Source organism: Chionomys nivalis, chromosome 19, assembly GCF_950005125.1.
Source record: "Chionomys nivalis chromosome 19, mChiNiv1.1, whole genome shotgun sequence".
Lineage (NCBI taxonomy): Eukaryota > Metazoa > Chordata > Mammalia > Rodentia > Cricetidae > Chionomys > Chionomys nivalis.
Genome location: NC_080104.1, coordinates 4,522,381 through 4,548,869, shown reverse-complemented (window position 1 = coordinate 4,548,869; position 26,489 = coordinate 4,522,381). Strand labels below are relative to the sequence as shown.

The window sequence follows — 26,489 nt, the reverse complement described above, 5'->3', positions numbered from 1 at the left end:
GGGCCACTCGAGATTATAAAGTAGTAAGTTAAAAAAAAAAAACATAACATAGAAACACTCTGACTTATTCCAAAGTCTTTGCAGTTAAACTGCAAGGTGCAAGTGGTGGTTTTCACTGCATTTCCAAGAATATAAACCATCCTGTAAGAGACAAAACGAAACTTCATTTTGTTCAGGTTGTCATCATTTAAGAATATGCACTGACTCACAGCCCCTGCCCCTGATATAACCCCTGAGTGGCTCCCGCATCAGGAAGAGGTGCTCACACAGTCTCCCATATGTTGGTCCAGTTAGCCTCCTACTTAGCACAACTTCTGCTCTAGGTGTTCAGACATTTCTATGAAATCAGCTTTGTGCTTGTGATATTGTTCATAAAACACATGCATATATTCTGAAACTAGCATGTATAAGTAGGAAAGCTTGATAGAATAATTTTCTTACTCTCCTTTCTCCTCCTTTCCCCACTCCTCCCACTCTTCTTCCTCTTCCTCCCCTTTCATCTCCTCTCTTCCTCCTCTTCTCCCTATTCCTCCCTCCCTCCTTCCCTCTCTCCTTCCTTCCCTCTTCATCGACACATTTTGCTTTATTTCCTGATTCTGTATTTTCTTCCAATCTACTTTGTTTCTCTCTCTCTCTCTCTCTCTCTCTCTCTCTCTCTCTTTTTTTGCAACACCATATGGCTTTGCATGCTATGGCTTTTTAGTATAGTATTCAACTAGGTGCAGTGATATCAGCAACATTCCAGCCTTACTGGGCCTTTGTTCGTCATTATTACCTTAACAGTTTTAGATCTTTAGATCTTTATCTAATCTTTAGGGTTGGCTTCCCTATTTCTTTGAAGAATGCCATTGTGATGTCTATAGTGATTGTATTGGAACTGCATATTGCATTTTAAAAAATGGCCACTCCAATAAAGCTGATTCTCCAGAATTATACACATGGGATGTGTTTTAATTGATTTGTGTCCTCATCAGTTTCTTTTATCAATGTTTTAAAGTTTTCAGTGTATGGGTCTCTCTATTTCATTACTTTCCTTCCTTCTGACACTAAGTTTATGCCTAGGACTGTCTGTGTGAGTTTTTATGCTCAGTTATTCAATAGGATGCTGTGACACGTTTTTAGAATATCTTATTATACCCTGTAGGTATTTTAGACTTGGAGTTTAATATAGAAAAGTAGGACAAATGGGGTTCAGAATGTCAAATTATTCTCAAGGTTTACATTTCAAATGTGTAGTATGTGTTTCTTCCCCGGTTTGATTACTGAGAGATAGGTTTGTAGCTAGTACTGTATAACAGCCCAAAGTAAAGAGTGAAGGGCAATGCATTTACATGTGCATTATATGAACCACAAGAATGTATTTTTATTGGAAAACATAGTTTTTGCAGTGTACATGATACATCTGTGAGGAATCTCAGCACAGACATAATTTTTAGTTATGTAAAAACACCACATTTAGAGACCAATAAGGTAAGCCAACCAGGAATCTATTTCAACAATAAATTTAGAAATTAGTCTTGATGACAAAAACAAAAAATGCTGTATTCTAACAATGAGGAACCTAGATAGGTCAAAAGGGTTAGCAAGACAAGATGGCTTACCCACCAGAATCTGAACAAAGAAGAAGGCAGTAAATTTCCCCACAACAGGGAAATTTGCCTAGATGCAACTGTGGTATCACCACCAACAACCAAATCATCCAGGACAACCTTTATGACAGTATGTTTAGACTTTTATATGGCTAAAACCAGGAGACTGGACTGTAGAAAGATTTCTGTTGAAATTTAAAAGTGTTTGTGATGGTCTCCAAAAAGTTTTGTTGTCCTAAAAACAACTGAAAATGAAACCTTGAAAGCTATTTTCTGTGAAGTATTTACAGCTCAGAGATTAATTAACAGAAAAGGTAGAGTCTATGTACTGCCCCAGGTATCTACTTCTGTGTATTATGCCATTTTGCAGTTTGGTTACTTAAAATATTTATTATCATATGTTGCAGTTTTGTGACTTTGGACTGGCTTGGGTAGTTACTTTTTCTATGTGGACTTAGTAGAAGTGCTGCTGTGTAGGTGTCTTTATCAGATTTGCTTTCTCTACCAGTTAAAGAATTAAAAGCCAGAATAATTTTAAGCACAAATAGGAGAAGGGAGAATCTCAGACAGAATCAGTTAATGAAGAAAGGCCATCATTAGGAGTGAGGAAACATATAGAGAAAGAAAGATCCTCTGCAGAACGGAGGGGGACTTGGGAGCCTCAGATACATTCTTTCCTTGAAGGCTGCCCAACTGCCAGGATGATTTTCTCTCAGAGCTGTAACACTTACCTTGACTCAAATAAGCTTTCCTGGTACCTTCACTCCAACTCAGGGTATGAGCCTGACTAGGACCCTATTCCTCATCTCCAGTGCACCTGAGGCAGACTCATCTGGCTCAGCAATTCCTAGGCACCCCATCCACCAGTGGTAATTTGGCAATTTCCCCCTTCAGGCAGAGGTAACCCCAAGACATGACCTTTAAGGCTATGTCTGGCCCTCTTCATCTGACCCCACACTGTCCCACCAACCCTTGGAGCTGTAGTACTGTAATTTCCTTAGCCCCAACCAGGCTATTATGGCCCTTTCCTGCCTTCTCCTCCTGGAAGTACATTTTCTTCCTCACGTTCTGGTCTTCACGAATTCCATAGGTATTGTAATAGGTTTCCGTCCTGCCCCGTAATAATCACACAGAAACCATGGTATTTGCAATACTGTTTGCCCAATAGCTTATACATATTTCTGGCTAACTGATATCCTAAACTAACCCATCTTCCTTAATCTGTGTATTGCCACGTGGCTGTGGCTTACCAGGTAAAGTTCAGTCCAACATCTGTCTCTGGCAGGGCTACATGGCTTCTCCTGACTTGGCCTTCTTTCTCTCAGCATTTAGTTTTCTTTTCCCCGCCTACCTATAGTCTGCTCTGTGCAGCCCTAAGACAGTTTTTTTTATTAATCAATGGTATTCACGGCATGCAGAGGAGAATCCCACATCAACTCCCCTTTTCTGTTTAAATAAAAAGAAAGATTTTAATTTTAACATAGTAAAATTACATATAACAAAACAGGTATCAATCAAGAATTACAGTTACTATATTTATATCTACTTTATCTTTTATTGTAACTGTGCAAAGTTATTTTGTCAAATTGTATGCATTCATGTTTCTCCCTCTGTTTAAGACATTTTGTATATTGATACAATTTTAGGATATATTTATCATATTGTATTATATATTTCTAGCTCTTATTTGGTACAGGAGAATTGTCTGTATTCTGTCAATCATGTTTTAAATAAATGCTGATTGGCCAGGCAGGAAATATAGGCAGGAAACCAGACAGGAAATAGAAATGATGTAATGAGAACAGGAGAATTCTGGGAAGGAGGGAGTTGATTACTCCCTTTCCTGCCCAGACTACTGAAGCAGCAAGATGTGATCTGCCCCACTGAAAAAGGTACTGAGCCACATGGCTAACAAAGATAAGAAAAATGGGTTAATCAAGATGTGAGAGTTAGCCAGTGAGAGGCTAGAGCTAATGGGCTAATCAGCTTATAATTTATGGAGACCTATGTGTGATTTTCTTTGTGGCTAAACAGCTGGGGATACCACGTAAGACAAAAACCCCAACAAACCAGTCCCTCATGTTACACCGATTAAGATATTTATACATGTTTAGATTTTGAAGTCATTATCCTCCTTTACTGCACAGTTGTTTAAAGATTGTTTGATATTCTGATTTGATGTCTTAATCACTACGTTTATAGGTATTAAGTATTATAGGTCGATAGTCATTCATGTTTGTTATACTTTTAGTCAGACTAACTAGATTTTTTAGATATGTAGAGATTGTATTCTGCATAGATAGGTAACCTTTAACCACTTCAAAGATCTGTAGAACATGGCATTTAAATAACTTAGGATTCTGTTGATGTGAGACACAATTGCTCCTGGCAGCACCTATCTATTCCCTAGAGAGTGTTGAGCACCAAAGACATTCCAATTGGAGTTTGTTTTCTTCTTGGCACAACTGACCTCTGGAAAAGGAACTGCCCATGCCTCAACCACTGTCAAAGTGAACAATGTCTAGATTGGGCAAGCTAAAAGACTGCCAAACCTTGCCAAGACAGGGTAAGATGGGTTTGAAATTTTTCCTGCTTCTAAAAATGGTCTGTCAGTTACTCTAGGCCTTAGCCAAAGTTTTTGCTTCAATATTGTAAATGAGACTTTGGGTGATTGCTCAGGCAGCCAGTTGTCTCTGTCATCTACTGCACATTTTAGAAGCTGCTTGATTGCATTTCTTGTGTACTCAAGTAATATTATCTTCCTTCTCAGGCCCTCAATTGGGTTGAAGATTAGATAGTCTTATGATCTAGCAAAGCCTTTTCTAATATAAGACTTAGATTCCTTATGATAGAATATTTATTAAAACATTTAGCATATGTTTCTTGCTTATTATTGTTTATGCTGGTTGTAATTCTAATCTTATACTTGATACCTGTTCCTAGTGTATATAGTTTTGTATTGGATTTGGAACTCTCTTATTGAAACAAAAGAGGAACTTGCTGTGGACATTCCTTCAGCCAATAGCCTTTAAGATACCATTTGGGCATAGTCTGTTACACTATAAATGCAGCTGTAAAGCTTGCCTGCACTCCCTTGTTGCTGACTCTTGCTTCCATCTGCTAGACTTTGTTCCTGTTCCCTGTTTGTGCAGAGGACTGTGATCTAGGACAGTGATCAGTGTGTCTGCCCTAAATAAATAACCCTTTATTATATGTAGTTCTGAACTAGTGTGGGATTATTTTGTATCTTCTACCATCACACAGTTCCTTTAGGTCCTCCTGGCTTTTGTGATCCTATTCCTGACCTATTCCATCGGATGCAACTCCCCTTCCTCTAGCTCAATTTTCATTCTTGCCTTCTGGCCTCCACTAAAGCCCTGGTACCAGGCACTGAGTCTCCCCTTGGGCTTAGCCAGGGTAAGTCTCTGACCCCAGTTGACTGCCATGATGTCTCACTCACTGAGTGGTTTGTGTCTTCCTCCAGTCCTCCCTGAGTCCTGGGGACACTCTTTAGTACAGTCTGCAATGACATTTTCCTTCACATTCACCATGGGAGCAGTGTCCTCCGTATCCTCTCATTTCCTTTGGAATGTCTCTTAGAACATCTCCAGTCTCTCTACCTGACACCTGACCTGAAGAACACTGCACTTTTTCACTTTTGTCATTGAATTTGTTCTCAATACTCCTTAGATAATGAATCCAAATGTCTGCCTAACAGTACCCAGGATACCAATATCATTTGAGACCTTTAAAATTACTGCAAGTAATCAGGGAATTATAAAGAGATTTCCTTTACCTAAATTTAAGCTTTCTTTTTACACCGTTACAATCACCCTTTGGTTTTTTTTTTGTTTGTTTTTTTTTTTTTTTTGTCTCCCCACCACACTCTGTAAATGTCCTGTATTTTAAGATATGGGTGATAGATCTATAAGTTTGTTTTGAAGAGGGAGCCAGGACCTAGAAGGAGGGGAAGAGAGTAAAGGAATAGGCCAAGTGCAGCTTACACACACACTCCTCCATTCCTTGCCTGTGGTGCTTCTCTCAGCTGACATTCCTGCAGCGTCCTACAGCCAGAACTCAGAAATTTCCTATCTCTAAGCCTTCTTTGCTTTCAGCTTACTGGATTCAGTTTCACAGGGATTCAGGTGTTTTTTAGGTGTGAGTGGCATTAGACTCTTACTTTATGCTGTCTCACTTCAATAAAAAGTTGGCTCTGGAGTTTAGGTATGGTTTCCCTCCTCTAAACACAAGCATACTTGTTTAAATGAATCTTTCCCATATCAGGCAAGCCAGCAACTATGTGACAGAGAAATAAGAGGAAAACAAGGCTAAATGATAGACTTTTTCCTGTGGGGATTATTATTACTCTTTCCAAAATCTTTTGGGTTTAGTTTAAATTTTTAAAACTTTTGTTAAGATTTGAACCTCATCTCAAGATTTGTAACACTTTGATTTAAACTTTCTTCACATCAATATTTTAAGTATCTTGTATGTGGTTAAAAAATCTATAAAATATGTTACAAGAGTATGAACTCAAAACTTGTAACATAGAGCTCGTTAGTTAAAAGTCAGTACAAAGGCAATCTTAAAGATGAGGCATGCCACCATCTTGCTGTTAGGCTCCCCCCACTCCCTACCCTGTGGGGTAGAGGGAGCCACATGGCTGATAACCACCTTTTCTAGGGTTGGAAATGGTGGATCTTGCCAACTTACTTTACTCTCATCTTGATTAAAGGTGACCACATGGTTTAAGTCAAGCAAGAAAATAAAACCCTGTTGGCTATGAAGCTCAAACTAGATTATTCTACCAGAATATTAAGTATCCTAAGGAACCTCCCTATTATCAGCCTCAACCCACAGTCCTTTCTCTCTCTCATCTCTTCAGTCTCTCTTTCACTCTCCTCAGCAATAGGTTCTCCAAACCAATGCCCTCAGGTGTCCACTTTCAGGCCACTGGCAGCCCTTAATACCCTCACTGCTTGCTCCCACTCAGCCTTGAAACCTTCTTTTCCTTCTCCTACTGGCTTAAATCAACCACTATTCACCCTTTGCAGGAGACTGCTGAGGTGGATGGCTTGGTCAGTGTATATGTCTCCTATTAATTAAGCAAACACTCTCAAATAAAAAAGAATTGGAGTCTAATACCAGATGATTCTTCTGTTTTCATTTAAAAGAAATTAATATATCTCCTAATCTTACCATCTTACCATGACATTTATATGATTCTCACCCACAACCTTCTCCCTGAAGAGTCCAGCAACTCTGGGACATGCTGATGAAGCCTAGACAACTTGCCTCCTAGCTTGTCTCTGTATTCCTGCCCATAAAGTGATGCTTTTAATTCCAGAGCTTTCCTGACATCAGAGCCAAACTTAGAAGCCTAGAAAGGGAGCCCCTAAGTCCAGAGAGCCCCTAAAAATTAGCAGTAGCCTTCAAGGTGGTACTATGGGAGAGATGAAGAGAAGAACTGCAAACAAAAATACATGATGCTAGTTAAGGCCTTCTTGTGACCATTGCAACTCTCCATCCTCTCTTGCTTTCCAAAGCCTGAGGCCAGTTTCACTACATTAGCCCCATAATCTGAGGCTTGTCATTCTGCACCCCTGGTAGTTGAGTTTCTCTCAATGTGGAGCTTGAGTTACACAAATTTATCTTAGCCACTCTTCAGATCTGCCCCACTTATATTCTCTTTCCTTCTTGACTTAAAACCATCTCCCTACACTGCAGATGCAGTTTACCTGTAACAAAACCTTCTGTGAATTCCTCCTACTTCATGGGTGAACATGAACTCTTTAAGTTGCCTAAAGCCACCTATGAGCTTGTCTCAGTTCATAGTCTGTCTCTTTAAGTTTATTTTCCAATCCCTTTCCTCCATCTTGCATTCCTCATGGTTATGGTTTGAATGGGAATATCATCCATAGGCTCATGAGTGTGAATATTTTATCTCTTGTTGGGGGTGTTCTTTTGGAAGACTGAGCAAGTTTTAGGAAGTCAAGTCTTGCTGAAGGAAGTGGTCACTAAGTGTGAGTCTTAAAGTTTTTGTAGCCTCACTTCACTTCCTTTAAGGTTCTTAACCGCTGATTCCATATCCCAGCTAACTCACATTGCTCCTGACATGTCCCTTTTCATGATGGGCTGTGTACTATATAGGGTAATGGCCTTGTGAATTGGAGTAATAGTTCCAAATAAGTGACCGGAGGGGTGGACAGCTGTGTTGTATAGGGTGAGACAGGAAGTTATTAGAGCAGAGGTGTCAGCCTGGTCAACTTACAGGGATGGGCTACAGAGGAGAAGGTCATCTACATATCGCACAAGCTAAAGAGAATAAGTCAGATGCCAGAGCCTGGCCAATTAGATTTTGGGCTGTCCTAGAACTCCTGGGTTAGGATAATTCAAGTACTTGGGAAGAAATGTTAGTGTCCAGGTCAGTCAAAGCAAAGGCAAGGGTATTTTATGACTGAGGGATCCAGATGAACAGAAAGCAGAAAGACATCCTTGATGTCTGAGCCAGGTCCTTCTAGGAATGGTAGAAAGAAGGCTATAGGGGTTGGGTACTACAGGGTGGATACAAGCCACTGCACAGTTAATAACTCACAGATCCTGAGTCAAGTGGTAGGTTCCATTGGGTTTTTAAACTGCAAGTATGGGATTTTGAAAGGGGGAAGTTGTGAAGTGAAGAAGGTCTATTCTTAAGGGGTCAGAGATAAGGGGTTTAAATCCCCTGAGACTTTGAAGAGAGAATAGATGCTGAGCCTGAGTGATAAGATGAGTGATGACAAATGAGGAATAATGTTTGGTTACAGAGGGCTTTTGGGTGTCCTATACCCAGGAGTTCTAGGAGGCTGATAAGGAAAACATGTGTAAAATTTGTATCCTTTGGAGGATAAGGAGGTGAGGAATGGCCAGCGAGTCTGGGGCCAAGTGGATTGGGGGAGTGAAAGAAATAGAGGCTCCAGCTCATACTATTCAAAGCTTATTAATAACTCATACTATGCCAAACTCATTAGTCCATAGGCTTCTATATCATGATATAGTGCCTCTATATCATGATACATCATGATATATACATGGATAGTACTTGAAGGCTACTTGCTTTCATAAATGAAGATTTATTAGAAAATAACCATGCTCCCAGGTTCCCTATTTTCTTTGGCTATTTGAGTAGCTGAATGAAAACCCAGCTGAATTTCATGAATGATTTTTTTACTATTTGCTACACTATATATAACGTATTTGCTGACCTTGACAGGTGAATAACCCCACCTCTGAAGTTGATCATCCCAATGGAACCCTCTCTACTTTCTACAGTTTTCATTTTCTTTTGGAAAGTGCATGTTGGATTGTTTGTTTTTTTCCCCCCTGTGGGAGGAAAGCTTGGGATAAGAAAGAAGATATTATGCATAAATTTACTATTTGCAAAACTGTCTGTTTGATGTCAGATAATGAATTTAAAGGTAAGGTCATCAGAGTGCTGTGGATAGAACAAAGCTTTTCTGAACACTGGGTTTTGCCTCTAGTTCTGGTGGAGCGTGTGCTGTGCTTCTGAAGGGGCTGGAAGCTGTGGAAGATGACTGTTCAGCCTTAGCTGCCTGCCAAGTTGTGACTAGGACAATCTGGTGAGGCATTCCCCAGTCTTCACCAGGAATTGAGTTTATACAGTGGAACAAATGTTTAGTGTGTGTGTTGTCAGCATATTCTTGGGAGGTGCTAAATGCCATGTAAAACAGTAATCGTATATTTATACAGTGAGATTCATTGTGTGATTCTTACCAACCCAGTTTCAACCATTACTTCCATGTTTTCAGTTCTCATTAGACATCTCTGCTTCTTACACAGTACTTTGAATTCTTCAACCAAGCATTCATTTGTATGTACCACACACACTCAAACTCCACAAATACAACACACACACACTCACACACACACACAGAGAGAGAGAGAGAGAGAGAGAGAGAGAGAATTACTACACCACCCTACAAACTCTTCCAAGTCACACATCTCCCCTTGACATATTCTTTCTGCTGTAGCATTTAACAAACTATATAATTTGTCTATTTTTCACAGCAATAATTTCCTGTATTTCTCTCCAAAGTTGAATGTCAGTTCTTTCAGAGCTTGCAACAAAGATCCATTATTTGGTATAATCAAAGACCTAGAATAGTGTCTGCCATGGAAATGGTCAATAAATATTAGATGAATGAACAAATAGCTTCATGTCCAGTTGTTCTCAATGTAATCTCCAAATGATTTTTGGAATCCTAAAGAATCCTAGCCTGTGTTTTTCATGATGCATTTGCATAGGCATTATGTCTGTTTATTGGTTATTAGCATTGTTCTGATAAGACCATAGATTCTTCTAACCAAAGCCTTATGCAGTTGAAGAATATTAACTTAATCCTCAAATTATTATTTAAGTCAGATTCTTACTCAGGGGAACTGCAAGTCTCATGAAATCTTAAATTGTTTTCTTAAAGTCAAATATCAAGGGAATGAGACCATCTCAGTAGCTTGTTCTGTTATGAAATCAAACCTTTAAAGCATTTTCTGTTCTCTAATATTTATCAGTCACATATGATCTCTTCTCCAGATAACCACTGAGAAGCTTGGTCCATAGCTCCAGGTTGAGCTGCAGCTCCTTCCCCTTGTCACTCCAGTCTTAAGAGTTCAGGATATGCTGATGCATGTCATATGGACAATGACCATTGTAAGCACAGCACAATTGCTGAAGCTTCCCCCATATAGAAGAAGTAGAACTTCAGGGGGTGGTGACGTCTGGTCAAGACTTTGTGGTGATAGATGTCCCACTGCTGAGCTGCCTTCTGCATAGGTAGCTATACTGCAAGCATGGTACTTGATTCATAGGTCTGGGCCCTGTCTTGAAGTTGTACCAGCATTGTTTTTTTTTATCCTACTATCTCATCCAATATGCAAATTCAAGATTTAAAACTGTGTGCACCTTAATAAAGCTGGATCATAAGTCAAAACTGAAATTTTACACAGAGGCCCTTCTCTTCCTTTGAGGTTGTAAGTGGAATTTGTTGATAGTACAGAGCCTTTCCTTTTCTTCCTACACTGCAGCATTTATAAAGTGAGGAAATTGAAAAGAAAATTTGTCCCCTAAAGTGTTTTTCATGAAGTAGAATCATCAGCAGACCATAATAAAGTGAGCTTGGGGAGCCTTGTGTACAAATATGCATCTATATACGTACTGTGACTCCAAGGACTAGTCTACACCTCAACCTCCACAGCTACAGAGTATGGTAAGAATTGGTTAGACTGACCTGTGAGATGCTTAGTCAGGATTTGTGAAATGTATATATGGTGTGGTAGACAGGACATGATACAAGCTTAGGAAATGACAGTTACCACTAGTTCTTCCTGTATGTGATAGTCTCAAGACATTGATGTATTGTAAATTCAAGTTTCCTTGTGAATCATGCTAAATGCATGATTAACTATACATAGAAATGCTGTGTTATCTGTATTAATCTTTGATTTTAAGCAATTGTAGATGTGCTAATCTATAGTTTGGAGAATGATCTGTTCAATGGAGATGCTAGAACACTAGGCTGAAAAATCATATCTTGGGGATTTGTTTTTGTTCTCAGTTTCCCCAACTCCTCTTTCTCCTAATCATTGGAATTGCTCCTTGAAAAGGAAGAAAGTTTTTATTTTTGCTGCTATTTCTTACTTAAGAACAAAGGAAACTTGGAGTAAAACACAAACAAACAAAAACTGAAACACATAACTAGTCTTTCCTTCCTTCCTTCCTTCCTTCCTTCCTTCCTTCCTTCCTTCCTTCCTTCCTTCCTTTTTTCCCCATCCCAAATAAAAGTAGAACTTTTCTCAAAGTTTTACAAGGAATACTTATTTGAACTTGTATAATTTCAAAGAGCACATTAAGAAATGACCTTTACGTAGGCAGGGCTCAATTATCTTGGTGATTCAGTCTTGAACTCTTTCATTTCTTTCTTTAACCTCTTAAGTGGTCAGAAGTTGTCTATATATTCCTTTATTAATATTCTAGAAAATCCCCAAACAAAACTCCTGAAAGGATAACTAAACTCCACAGTCTACCATCATTAATATTTGATGTTGTGCTCCAGTCCTTTTAAATTAAATTAAAACGTAGGCCTCATGCATGCCAATAAATGCTCTAGCATCTAACTCACCACCAGGCATATTCATTTTTCAGTGAAAAAATAATTTAAACAACTGCTAATGACAACTCCCCTCAGTTTTCAATAAACATTAAATTAAAGGTTATTTTTAGCCACTGTTCAATTCTTAGTAGTCTCTAACTAGTTTGATTTATGCCTAGCCTTACTTTTACTATTTCACAAGTGCTGAGGCTTTGGCATCCTGAGGCATTTGAAAGGTAAGGTTTCCAGTAGTGGTAAATTAAAAAGTTAAGAAGAGATAGGCAGTTCACAAAAAGGTGAAGATTTTACCTCTTGCTTCTCTAAAAAGTCATTACTTTTATTCCTGCTGCAGTTGTACCAGGGGTGGTAGGGACTGGGGGAGATGCAGGGGAGGCGAGCCTCTTAAGCAGCCCTTTTCCTCCTTTTTAAGGCCGTACTTTCATTAGTTCTGCTCATCATCCTTATCCAGGTCACTCTTGCTCCTCCTTGCAGTCACTGGGAAACAGACTGTACATTTTGAGAAGTATAAAAAGCTACACTGGTGCTCCAGGAAAGCAGGAATCCTTTTGGGTTTGAGGGAGGCATGGTGTTCTCAGAGCTTACTGTTGAACCATGAGAGGAAAACTAGAGTTAGGCAGAATGCTCCAGAGAAAGATGTGAGAACTGGTAAAGCCAGAACAAGGAAATAGCAGCAACAGATTTCTTGCAAAACCTAAAGGTCTCCCATCACTATCTTTTGCTTTCTGAGAAAGACATGAAGCTCTCACTCCCCTCAATCCCCAGCTGCCATCAAAAGGAGTCTCTCTGCCTTCTTTCACACCGGGAATTACTTCTAAGACTGGCCAATATCTCACTCTAGCATTCAGTCAATATGAAATGTTTTCAGAGAACAGAAAATGCAACTCTTGATGGAGACCATGTTACCCAGGTCATTTGACATTGATGCTGTTAGTACTCAGGGTATTATATGTATAGTTACAGTTAAAAAACACATAGCCATTATTAAATTCTACTCAAGATCATATTTAAAATAGAAATAGAGAATTAAGTATTCTTCATATTCTACTCTAAGAAGTTGATATATTGAATAACTAAAATGTTCTCCATCATGACAGTATAGATCAAAATGAACAAGACCACTCATGACTCAATAGACCTCATTTTCTACCTGTGTGGATTAAATGACTAAACCATAGCTATATGTTTAGTACTTAATCCTTAGTTTTTGCTTTTGCCAAATATTACATATTCACCTGAATGGGACAGAATATTTGACCTATTAAACTTCAAGAACAAAAAAAATTATTTTAGTTAACAGTTTAAAAATGGCTGATTCTCTAGCTTCTGGACTTGTTGAAGGGTAAAACATAATGATGGTTAGGGTATGTCAGATACACTAGTCATGCCATCTGGATCAAGAGCAAAAAGAATATGAACAACCTTCAAGGACCACCCCAATGACCCACTTTCTCTAACAACATCCACCTCCTACGATTTCCAAAATGTCACAAAATAACACCATCAACAAAGGATCAAATATTAAACACAAGAGCTACTGATGTACATTACATATTCAAACCATGACAGTGTATACAGAAAGCACACAATGAGTTGTCTTCTAACAAGTCAAATTCCCTTACACCGTTGTTTCCCAAGGTAACTATTTATTCAGTTCCAAAGTATATTTTGCCATTGAAAGTATAAACTCTACTTATCTCCATCAGTTGTATTTATCCTTGGAAATTAAAGATATTATTAACTGAAATCCCAGCAGAGCCTTGTTTATTTTGGCATTTCTGACCTACATGGTAATTACTGTTGCTATATCCAGCCAGAGTTAAAACTGACACTCTAACCCTCTTCTTAAGAATCACTTGCCTCTCTGAATTCAAGGCTGAGTGACTTAGTAACATCTAGCATTGGCCTATGAGAGATTTATGTGCCTGGGCCTGGATCACTCTTTCTGGAAAGTAGTTGCCCATTGTCCATTTTGTCTGTGAGTCAAGGAGATAGGTCTACACTGTGGAATAGCCTTTAGTTACTATAGCAAAAGGAGGTTGAATTCACTGTGATAGAGCTATTGCAGAGAGTGTGCAGAGCCATCTTAACTGCACAGTCATCCCTCTAACCCAAGAAAATATTACTTTCTCTAGTGTCTGATGCTATGACCTGATAACTTTTTGTTTCTATTGAAGCTAGAGCATTGATGGGAAAGACTCCCAATTTTAAACAGTGGTATTCTAGTTAACTTAGCAGAAAAGGAAGTATAAGTAAAAATTAAATACCTATGTGAAAAATCAATAAAAATATTTAAGAATATTCACATTATTCAGAGTCCACTGAGTGTAATGGCCTTGAATGTGAATCTTTATGCTACGGTTCTTCTACTCCCAAAGTGGAATTGAATTCGATTATTGTCTGTATTATTTACTTTTCTGTTGCTGTGGTATAATAGTGTGGAGAATGCAACTTTGGGGAGCAATTTTGGCCTACAGGTGCATGGGACTGGCCTGGCAGTCAGGAGGTAAAGAGACTACATCTATTCTGCACACTGGTAGGACAGAGAAAAGGGAGAGGGGAAAAGGGAAGGGAGAAGCCAAGGAAGGAAACAGCTAATGGAGTCAAAACTTGAAGATTCACCTTGGGCCTTTCTTCCTCCTTTGACTCAGCATAATTACAGAAAAATTCATATGTTATAAATAAACCACTCACAGAGATGTGTAATGTGTAATATCAATCTTCCTAACATTGAAGAGTTACTAAGGTGGCAGTATTGGTGTCATTAACATAAAACCACAGAGTTGTGGGTGAGGGTGTAAGAGGCATGGTGTCATCTCTCAGAGCTGGTGTTTTCCATTCCTTTTTATTTGCATGTTATTCATTCTAGTAAATCATCATTGGTTTGAAATTGGCCACGCCTCTAATAAACTCCCACCAAGCAAAGGTCTTTATTCAAGATCCACCATGAGATGGTGGGGTAGATGAAAACAGCAAGGGCTCTTTGTGATTACCAACTGGACTTTCATAGCTGAACCAGGAGGCTGACTCACACTTCTTTTATCTTTGCAGGGTCTCCGTTTTGGTGCCTATTGGATATTGTTCCTATAAAGAATGAAAAAGGAGATGTGGTCCTTTTTCTGGCTTCTTTCAAAGATATAACAGATACTAAAGTGAAGATTACTTCAGAAGATAAAAAAGAAGGTACATTTGGTTTTCTTAAAACATAAATAGCTAGCAAAACAGTTTGAAATTGTTCACTCAAATATATGGAAAAGAAAAAAATGCCATTTTGATAACAGCAATTGATAACTCTTGGTTAATGCATATGGAGAGGCCAGCTCCCAGATCTACTCCAGGGTATTAAAAAGAAAACCTCAGAGTATTGAAGGCTTACAAAAATTCTTATGTGAGGGTTACTAGACATTTCTGTCTGAGGGGAAAAATGAGAAATCTTACACTTTCTGCTGGTAACCTAAAAAAAGGAGCAAGCACACGTTTTCCTGATGGTAACCTTCTCTTTTACTTCAACTGAAATAATTTCTCTTTCTTGATGATCTTTATTGGCCTCCTACAACAATCTCTCTGCTGTTGCATCTCTTTACATACAAATAGATTTCTCTTTATATACATGCACCTCTCTCCTGCACAGTTACATATTTCCATATTCAGTTACAACATCCTTTTATATACAACTGCATATCTCTCTTTCCATATACATCTACTCTCAGCCATACTCACTCTCGCACTTGCTCACTCACTCACCTTCTCATACGATTCTTGTTCTTCCCTCACACTTGGCTCTCTCTCCACTGCTGCCTTCCTCATAGCCCTATGCACCACTCCTTCACTCTCTTTCTCTCCTCGTCTCACCACGTTCCTTTCCAGCAAAAACCGGACAAGTATAAGTTATGTTTTCAGGGCCTGATCCATTCTTTTTTATCGAGCTATACATATTTCTCTTCTTCCCTCCTTTCCTCCTCCTCCTCTTCTACCCTCTCTTCTCCCCCCCTCCCAATTTACTCAGGAGATCTTATGTTTTTCTCATTTCTATGTAGATCCATATATCTCTTTCTTAGGGTCCTCTTCTTATAACACATGATAAGTCACGTAGTTTATCTTAGGCAGGGGAGGTCACATTGATTGTACAGTGAGTAACACTTAGCCATGCGTGTAGCTCAAATGGTTAGGGTTCCCAGACAGAAAATGACATTGGAATTAAAGATTTAACAATAACAATTAATTATGTGAACCTTGAGTGGTAGGAAGTATGTGCAGACTTAAGTTGCTTCAAGCTCTGGCCTTGAATCAGCAACAAACAATACCTTGGAAAATGATCTCGTGTATTTGAATCTAGAGGCAACCAGATATTTGTCTCCAGGGGGCAAGTAGCCTGTTTGAATTTGTTCTGGAGTCTAAAATTACCTGTCTGTGTAAAAGACTGTCTTTCTGACTAGTAATCCTTTGTCTGCTGAGTAATGTAAAATATTCTAGTATTATTTCTATTCATCAAAATTATGCAGTTAAGCAGAAACCATCTTCCTCACTATCCACAGCTGTATGTGTGTCCAATAGATAGAATATTTTCACAAGACAAGCACACAAGCAGTGGGAATACATCCAGAGCTGTATGTAGGGAAGAAATAAAGTAGCTCATGAGAGAAATTATAAACAGGAGCACCTTCTTTCCAGAACCAGTGATCCTACAGCATTGCTGGTGGGGCTCCACAACAGGACTTATACATCTGGTGGGTTGACTTGTTAAATACTAGTTGTTAGTGCTATACATTCCCATGGCCCCTTGTAACCAGCAACTCTCAGCAATTGATAGTGCTTAGTCAATATTTCATGTATATTCAAATTCATGGAGATGTGCATTTACATTTTCATCTTTGTAATGACACCTTACTTGACAAAAAAGAGATGTTCACATACCTCAGTCACTTACATGAGGACCAGAAAATAGCATCACAATGCTTCCCACCTCCTCATTTCATCAGGAAATACAGATGTGTTAACACTGGTGTTGTGGAAGTCATGGTGTTATTTGATGTGTGGTAGGTACAAGTGCTGTATGCTGGTTGTTAGATGGGATGTTACTGACAGCCGTGTACCACCATGTCCCATAGAGCTTGCACTCTACAGTATGCTAAGTTCATTCAAAGTTACAAACAAGCTTTGAAAACATTTTTAAAAGTCTCTAAGAGCATATATTTGTTTAACCTTCTATCATTTAGTTGCCTATTAAGAAATTGCTTGTATTTGAAGTTGTCGAACAAAAGTCAACAATGAGAAAAATGCTAATAATAGTGTTATGAACTGAAATGGGATCTGGTACCCAGAAAAAAGAGACTGTTTAGTGTAGACTTCTGTGTAATAAGTTGTTAATCAGTATCACCAACTTGGTATTTCAACCCTAACTTTTAGGTGTGGACTCCACTTTTAAAAATGTATAAGTGTTTAATATATAATGTCTCATGGAATGACAATGCAAGGGAAGAGATATTGAGTTTGGATTTGGACTTATGCATTGTCAATCTTTGCAAATGAAAGTTCTCCTATATATTAAAAGATACAGACAGTGCTAAAAAAAAAAAAAAAAAACCTCTCAAATGAGGTGTGACCCCACTCAAGCTCATCTGCAACACTGCTGTCCAATGATGTAAATTAAGTATAGATTAATTAATTCTCTTCAGAAATTCATTTGATGGACTTCATTTAAAAACTACAAAGTGTATGACTTCTATTTAAAGAAGCATTTGAATCATTAATTGCTACATCACTGGGGCTTTATTTGGAATGAAGAAAATCATACTTTCTAGAAAGGGCTACTGATGGAGTGTGATGAGACTTGCTGTCAGTTACAGCACTGTGAGCTGTTTGTGCCTGTAAGAATGAGTTTACATCTCACGTTGTGCGTGTACGCGGAAGGGGGCTCAGCAGAAAATTTCCTCTCATAAGACAAAGTGGAAACTCTCCTGTTTTTGTCCATGTCTAAAACTGTGTATCAAGAGAATTTAATGGGAAATGCTGTTATTCCTTTCCCTATCTGTAAAATATACTTCATATAAAATTTGAGTTTATATATTAATGCAGTTGACAACCTAGATTATTGATGATCTGAAGTCTTTCCTCCCAGTCAAATGTCCTGAAAAGAAAAGAAAAACATCATTCTGTAAGTAAGTGTTTTAAGTAAGTTAGTAACTTTGAAAAAGGCTTTCTGATAACAGGATTAACAAAATCTTTTTAGAGTTGAAAAATAAGCACTTCCAATAGCAACTGCTGAAACTTTAGTTTTTAAAATGTATTTGGATATAATTAAATACATGAAATTTGTATATAATTAAAGATGTAATAAAATATACTTAATTTTTAAAGTCATATTTAACATTTAATGTAATCATGAAAAATTAATAGTGAATTGAGTAATTTCACAAATGTCGATTAAGCAGATCTATCATCAGAAAAGCTAGTATCTGGGATGCCATCGTTCACCTCTTAGCTCAAATCCCACAACTTCCAGCTAATGACAAGGAGAATGAGGAGAGAAGCAAGCCTTCAGATTTATATGTATCCAGGAGGAGAGAGCTGTGAAAGGGGGCAAAGACCATGTACAGAAGAGATATTGTAGGAAGCTAGGAAAGATGAAGACAGATGTGCTCATGGGTGTGTGTCAAGGAGTCATTGCTGCCCTACTTCTGTAAGGCAGCCTCCAGAGGGCGGTAGCAGGAACACCCGACCTTTCTTCCATTTGTTTTTACTGACTCCAGACAGTTGAGGCCAGTGCACTAAACCAAGAAGACATAGCCATAGCGCTTCGTCACATACTGTTAGCTCATGTGGGACAGGATGTAAGTTCAAGTATTTAAGCATCAGCTAATAAAGCCTCCTCCCTCCCCTAAGCAGTCAAACCACTTACTTCGTACCATGTCCACTTAACAGCCTTGAGGCTTCTGGTTAATCTGTGCTTGCCTGATTATGCTCAGGAAAAGTGTACTCCTTTCTGTCTGCTTTTTCAGGCCCTCAAGTTATCCCACATGCTGTATCTCTGTTACCAGATTGAAACCTTGCTCTTCTCTGTAGTTTGGTTTACCAAACCACCTAGCTCTCAGTGAGTAAACTTCCATGGACTACCTGTAGTGTATGTACTTTTCTCTTCTTACTTTCAGTACTGGTATTCACAGCCTAGTTATCTATGTTTATCTCTCTAAGGGAGGTGGAACCTGGGAGAATGGAGCCCATAAACGAGGAGAACTAAAGTCTCATGCATTAGACAACTTTATTCAAACCATCGGACAATTTATACTCTGAAGGTTAAGCGGAGTCACATGAGTAAAGTGTCCAATCACAAGGGCAAGCTGCATATGGTGTACAAGCTGCGTGTAGCAACAACACGTTTTCCATAAAGGCGTATAAACATATAACAATAGCCACATAATGAATGATCTGAAATAAACTCACTCTTATCCACTACACCCAGAGGAGGCATGAACTATTCTGTGTTTCTTTAGAAACTGAGGTCATAAAACTCTTGTCTTGGTTTCTTGGAGTTTTCTCACAAGCAAGCAGAAATCTCCTCATATGACTCCATCCTTGAACCTTGGAACTGACAATCTCATCCTTGCCCAATCACTGCAGCCTGGCACTGCTTCCTATGTCTCTGAATGGCCCATGGCTTCTGGAACATTACAGATACAGAGTCAATTTCTGATTGGCTGATTTTCCTAGAGCATGTTTATTTATATATCAATTAAAATTCTTTTCTTCTCAACTCATTTGTGTGTTTGAATTTTATAAATTTTTTTTCACAGAAGTTCACTCTTGATATCAATTAGTGTTTTTATTCAAGCCAGTTGAACTTAAAAATATAGGGTGTGTATTTTTTCCAAGAACAAGACACAGTGCCTTTTTTTTTTAAATTATTTCTTATGGAGTGTCCCAGATTTGATGTGCTATATGGTCACAGCATCATCAGTTATCACAAAATGAGGGAAAACAAACTACAGTTTCTAAAATGGGGATGGAATCTCTAGGGGAGGTGGATGAAGCTCTTTAATTTCTTTCCAGCAGTGTTACTAATTGGGATTCACATGTGATGTCATTCCTATTCTGAATTTGCCATTCCTTGTAATGATTTGCCATGGTCAAGGACAGTGACTAAAGTCTGATATTTGCAACTATACCTGAACCAATCACTAAGTGGCTTTGGAAGGAAGAAATAATGATGCTCATCTTGCTGAATGTTAGCTGTTCATTGCATACAGGCATGAGGTCCTGAAAATCCCATGACCACAAGGTCAAGCAGTAATGGCTTACTCTTCTCATGCTTTAGAATGCTAGTGCTGAGCATCCTGGAAGAGCAGTTCTGGAGCCCTTGTAGCGTTCTCTTGCGCTGTTCTGCATGCTGATTCAATTCTTCTACTTGTGAGGTCATTCTTTGAAGATGTCTTCTGCACCTGTGAAAAGCACCAAGGAAGAGGGACAAGGCATTCCTCCCCTTAGGCTTTGCTTTCCTGGTGGGAAAGAATGTTCTTGTGTCTTTCTTTCTTTCTTTCTTTCTTTCTTTCTTTCTTTCTTTCTTTCTTTCTTTCTTTCTTTCCTTCCTTCCTTCCTTCCTTCCTTCCTTCCTTCTTTCTTTCTTTCTTTCTTTCTTTCTTTCTTTCTTTCTCTTCCCCGCCACCGCCTCCCATTTCCCTCCCCCTCCCCCAATCAAGTCTCCCTCCCTCATCAGCCCTAAGAGCAATCAGGGTTCCCTGCCCTGTGGGAGGTCCAAGGACCACCCACCTCCATCCAGGTCTAGTAAGGTGAGCATCCAAACTACCTAGACTCCCACAAAGCCAGTACATGCAATAGGATCAAAAACCCATTGCCATTGTTCATGAGTTCTCAGTAGTCCTCATTGTCCGCTTTGTTCAGCGAGTCCGGTTTTGTCCCATGCTTTTTCAGACCCCGGCCAGCTGGTCTTGATGAGTTCCCGATAGAACATCCCCATTGTCTCAGTGTGTGGGGGCACCCCTCGCAGTCCTGAGTTCCTTGCTCGTGCTCTCTCTCCTTCTGCTCCTCCTTTGGATCGTGAGACTTCAGTCTGGTGCTTCAATGTGGGTCTCTGTCTCTCCCTAATGAAGGTTAATATTCAAGAGGATGCTTATATGTTTTTCTTTGGATTCACCTTCTTATTTAGCTTCTCTAGGATCACGAATTATAGTCTCAATGTCCTTTATTTATGGCTAGAAACCAAATATGAGTGAGTACATCCTATGTTCCTCTTTTTGGGTCTTGCTTAACTCACTCAGAATAGTGTTTTCAATTTCCGTCCATTTGTATGCAAAATTCAAGAAGTCATTGTTTTTTATTGCTGAGTAGTACTCTAATATGTATATATTCCATACTTTCTTCATCCATTCGTCCATTGAAGGGCATCTAGGTTGTTTCCAGGTTCTGGCTATTACAAACAATGCTGCTATGAACATAGTTGAGCATATACTTTTGTTGTATGATAAGGAATCTCTTGGGTATATTCCCAAGAGTGGTATTGCTGGGTCCAGGGGTAGGTTGATCCCAACTTTCCTGAGAAACCGCCACACTGATTTCCAAAATAGTTGCACAAGTTTGCATTGCCACCAGCAATGGATAAGTGTACCCCTTTCTCCACAACCTCTCCAGCCGAGGCTATCATTGGTGTTTTTGATTTTAGCCATTCTGACAGGTGTAAGATGGTATCTTAAAGTTGTCTTGATTTGCATTTCCCTGATCGCTAAGGAAGTTGAGCATGATCTTAAGTGTCTTTTGGCCATTTGAACTTCTGTTGAGAATTCTTCTGTACAGCTCAGTGCCCCATTTTATAATTGGATTGATTAACCTTTTACGGTCTAGTTTCTTGAGTTCTTTATATATTTTGGAGATCAGACCTTTGTCAGTTGTGGGGTTGGTGAAGATCTTCTCCCAGTCAGTGGGTTGCCTTTTTGTCTTAGTGACAGTGTCCTTTGCTTTACCGAAGCTTCTCAGTCTCAGGAGGTCCCATTTATTCAATGATGTCCTTAGTGATTGTGCTGCTGGGGTTATACGTAGGAAGTGGTCTCCTGTGCCCATGTGTTGTAGAGTACTTCTCACTTTCTCTTCTATCAGGTTCAGTGTGTTCGGACTGATATTGAGGTCTTTAATCCATTTGGACTTGAGTTTTGTGCATGGTGATAGATATGGATCTATTTTCATTCTTCTACAGATTGACATCCAGTTTTGCCAGCACAATTTGTTGAAGATGCTCTCTTTTTTCCATTGTATACTTTTAGCTCCTTTATCGAAAATCAGGTGTTCGTAGGTTTGTGGGGTAAAGTCAGGGTCTTCTATTCGATTCCATTAGTCGACTTCTCTGTTTTTATGCCAATACCAAGCTGTTTTCAATACTGTAGCTCTTTAATAGGGTTTGAAGTCAGGGATGGTAATGCCTCCAGACGATCCTTTATTGTATAAGATTGTTTTGGCTATCCTGGGTTTTTTGTTTTTCCATATAAAGTTGACTATTGTCTTCTCCAGATCTGTGAAGAATTTTGATGGGATTTTGATGGGGATTTCATTGGATCTATAGATCGCTTTTGATAGAATTGCCATTTTTACTATGTTGATCCTCCCAATTCAAGAGCAAGGGAGATCCTTCCATTTTCTGGTGTCCTCTTCAATTTTTTTCTTCAAAGACTTAAAGTTCTTGTCAAATAGATCTTTCACTTCCTTGGTCAGAGTTTCCCCAAGATATTTTATGCTATTTGTGGCTATCGTGAAAGGTGATGCTTCTCTGATTTCCCTCTCTGCTGCCTTATCCTTAGTGTATAGGAAGGCAACTGATTTTTTGGAGTTGATTTTGTAACCTGCCACATTACCAAAGGTGTTTATCAGCTGTAGGAGTTCTTTGGTAGAGTTTCTGGGGTCGCTTATGTATACTATCATATCATCTGTAAATAACAAAAGCTTAACTTCTTCCTTTCCAATATGAATCCCCTTGATCCCCTTGTGTTGTCTTATTGCTATTGCTAGAATTTGAAGCACTATGTTGAAGAGGTATGGAGAGTGTGGACATCCTTGTCGTATTCCTGATTTTAGTGGGATGGCTTTGAGTTTTTTTCCGTTTAATTTAATGTTAGCTGTCGGTTTGCTGTAAATAGCTTTTATTATGTTTAGGTATGAACCTTTGTATCCCTAATCTTTCCAAGACCTTTATCATAAAGGGGTGTTGAATTTTGTCGAATGCTTTTTCAGCATCTAATGGAATGATCATATGGTTTTTTCTTTCAGTTTATTTATATAGTTGATTACATTGATAGATTTGTGTATGTTGAACCAGACCTGCATCTCTGGGATGAAGCCTACTTGATCATAATGGATAATTTTTCTAATGTGTTCTTGAATTCGGTTTGCCAGTATCTTATTGAGAATTTTTGCATCGATGTTCATGAGTGATATAGGGCTGTAATTCTCTTTCTTGGTTGGGTCTTTGTGTGGTTTTGGTATCAGGGTAACTGTAGCTTCATAAAAGGAATTTGGCAATAACTCTTCTGTTTCTATATTGTGAAATACATTTAGGAGTATAGGTATTAGCTCTTCTTGGAAGTTCTGGTGGAACTCTGCATTGAAACCATCTGGTCCTGGGCTTCTTTTGGAAGGGAGATTTTTGATAACTGTTTCTAATTCTTTGTGACTAACTGGTCTATTTAGATCATTCACCTGGTCTTGGTTTAGGTTTGGTATATGGTACTTATCTAAAAAAGTGTCCATTTCTTTTGCATTTTCCAGTTTTGTGGCATACAAGCTTTTGCAGTAAGATCTAATGTTTCTCTGAATTTCCTCTGTGTCTGTGGTTATTCATTTCTGATCTTATTCATTTGCGTGATCTCTTTCTGTCGTTTAATTAGTTTGGATAGGGCTTTGTCGATCTTGTTGATTTTCTCTAAGAATCAACTTTTTGTTTCATTGATTCTTTGGACTGTTTTCTGTGTTTCTATTTTGTTGATTTCTGCCCTCAGTTTGATTATTTCCAGTCTTCTACTCCTCCTGGGTGCATCTGCTTCTTTTTTTTTCTAGAGCTTTCAGGTGTGCTGTTAAGTTCCCAATGTATGCTTTCTCTGTTTTCTTTAAGTGGGGGTAGCATTGTTGGTGCCTTCTAACTTTAATCCATGGTGATCTGATAAGACACAGGTGGACACTGATTTTTTTTGTATCTGTGGAGGTTTCCTTTGTTTCCGAGTATGTGGTCAATTTTCGAGAAGATTCCATGAGCTGTAGAGAAGAAGGTGTATTCTTTCCTATTTTGGTGGAGTGTTCTATAGATTTCTGTTAAGTCCATTTGCTTCATTACCTCCAACAATTCTCTTAATTCTCTTTTAGGTTTCTGTCTGATTGACCTGTCCATTGGTGAGAGAAGTGTGTTGAAGTCTCCTACTACTAGTGTGTGTGATTTGATGTCTGCCTTGAGTTTTAGCAATATTTCTTTTACATGATTGGGTGCTTTTATATTAGGGGTGTAGATATTCAGGATTGAGACTTCATCCTGATGAATTGTTCCTGTTATGAGTATAAAGTATCCCTCTCGATCTCTTCTGATTGATTTTAGTTTGAAGTCAGTTTTGTTAAAAATTAGGATGGCCACATCTGCTTTTTTCTTAGGACCATTTGCTTGAAAAACCTTTTCCCATCCCTTTACTCTGAGTAGATGCCTGTCTTTGTGGTTGAGATGAGTTTCTTGCAAACAGCAGAATGTTGGATCCTGTTTTCGTATCCAATCTCTTAGCCTGTGCCTTTTTATAGGTGAATTGAGACCATTAATATTAAGTGATATTAATGACCAGTGGTTGTTTACTCCGGTTATTCTTATTGCTTTTGGTAGAAGAGTTTGTGTGTCTCCCTTCTTTGAGTTGTGCTGTTGAAGGGTCGCTAGATGCCTGAGTTATTTTAGGTAGTGTTGTCAATGTTGGATTCCTTGGGTTGTGATTTTCCTTCTATTACTTTCTGTAGGGCTGGATTTGTGGCTTCGTATTGTTTAAATTTATTCTTATCCTGGAATGTCTCGTTTTCTCCATTGATAGTGAACGATAGCTTGGCTGGGTATAGTAGTTTGGGTTTGCATCCATGGTCTCTTAGTTTCTGTAGTACCTCTATCCAGGACCTTCTGGCTTTCATGGTTTCCATAGAGAAGTCAGGTGTAAGTCTGATTGGTTTACCTTTATAAGTTACTTGGCCTTTTTCCTTTGCAGCTCTTAATATTCTTTCTTTAATCTGTATATTTTGTCTTTTTATTATTATATGGCGAGGGGACTTTTTTTTTTATCCAATCTGTTTGGTGTTCTATATGCTTCTTGAATATTCAAAGGAATATCTTTCTTTATGTTGGGAAAGTTTTCTTCCATAATTTTGTTAAAAATATTTTCTGGGCCTTTGAGCTGTGCCTCTTCTCCTTCTTCTATCCCTATTATTCTTAGGTTTGGTCTTTTTATTGTGTCCCATATTTCCTGAATGTTTTGTGATGAGAATTTGTTGGTTTTGCTGTTGTCTTTGATCAGTCCATTTATTTTATCTATGGTGTCTTCAGAATCTGAGATTCTTTCTTCTATCTCTTGTATTCTATTGATTATGCTTGTTTCTGTAGTCTCTGCTCATTGACCTAGTTTTTCCATATCCAGCCAGTCCTCAGTTTGTGTTTTCTTCCTTGCTTCCATTTCAGTTTTCAATTCTTGGACTCTTTCCATTACCTGTTTGATCATTTTTTCTTGGTTTCCCAGGGTATCATTTACGTATTTACTCATTTCTTCAAACTTTTTTGTTATACTTCTCATCCATTTCTATGAGGGCATTTTTTACATGTTGTTTAAGGGGCTCTATTGCTTTCATAAAGTCAGTTTTTTCCTCTTCTTCTGTGTTAGGGTGTTCAAGTCCTGTGTTGTATGATCATTGGGTTCTGGTGTTTTCATGTTGTTTTTCAGATTGTTGGGTGAATTCTTGCCTTGGCGTCTGCCCATCTCCTCTTATCGATGCTATCTAATGGGTTTGATTTAATTGTAGCGGGGCGATCTGCTCTCAGTGTGGGCTTCACTGTTTCATGCTTGTACTATCCCGCATCCGCCGAGTCTGCTCGCTGGTGTCTCTACCGCTTGGCTTGCACGCCAGTGCCTCTGCCGCCTGGGCCTGCCTGCACGCCCGGTGCCTCCGCCGCCTGGGCCTGCCGGTGCATCGGCCGCCTGCGCGCTGGTGCCTCTTCTTGTGTCACCTTCTTCTCCAGACATTTTATCACCATATCATCGGCCATAATCTGTCACATGGTCATGATCAGTATTCAGCTGGGAGAGATGCTAGGAAATTTAACTTCTTTGGATTGGTCTAATCTTTAATAAATAATAAATAAGTATAAGAAAAAGAATCTAGAAATGAGCTTGTGTCAACCAATCAAAGAGTCTATGAAACTCTTCTATGTTTCTGATTTTATGTCTACCAGTGTGAGATAACATCCTACGGTGTAGACAGGCAAGTTTCAGAAAGAGCATATGAACTGGCCCTGGCCCAAGTGTGCGAAAGGCAGAAGCATGAATAACCATGGCCCTCTGATCTATTTTGTAACTTTCTACCAAATCCTAGGGCTTTTTATGAAGCCAAGAAGAGAAAACTGAAGTGAGTTAAGCTGGAGGCTGGTCTTATGAGTTCCGTTTTCAAGTCTTTCTGCCACAACAGATATTTATGGGCATCATTGCTTTTGTGGTTGTTGTTAATTCCCAGTTTTTAT

At 38.8% G+C, this 26,489-nt stretch overlaps 1 protein-coding gene across 1 annotated transcript in view; it reads left to right on the top strand.

The window, feature by feature from the left end:
- Positions 1-26,489, top strand: part of Kcnh8 (potassium voltage-gated channel subfamily H member 8) — a 461,323-nt gene that overhangs the window by 189,983 nt on the left and 244,851 nt on the right. The window contains exon 3 of the mRNA XM_057751424.1: positions 14,801-14,932. Coding sequence (XP_057607407.1) covers positions 14,801-14,932 — 132 coding nt within the window. The remainder of the gene's footprint in view (positions 1-14,800; positions 14,933-26,489) is intronic.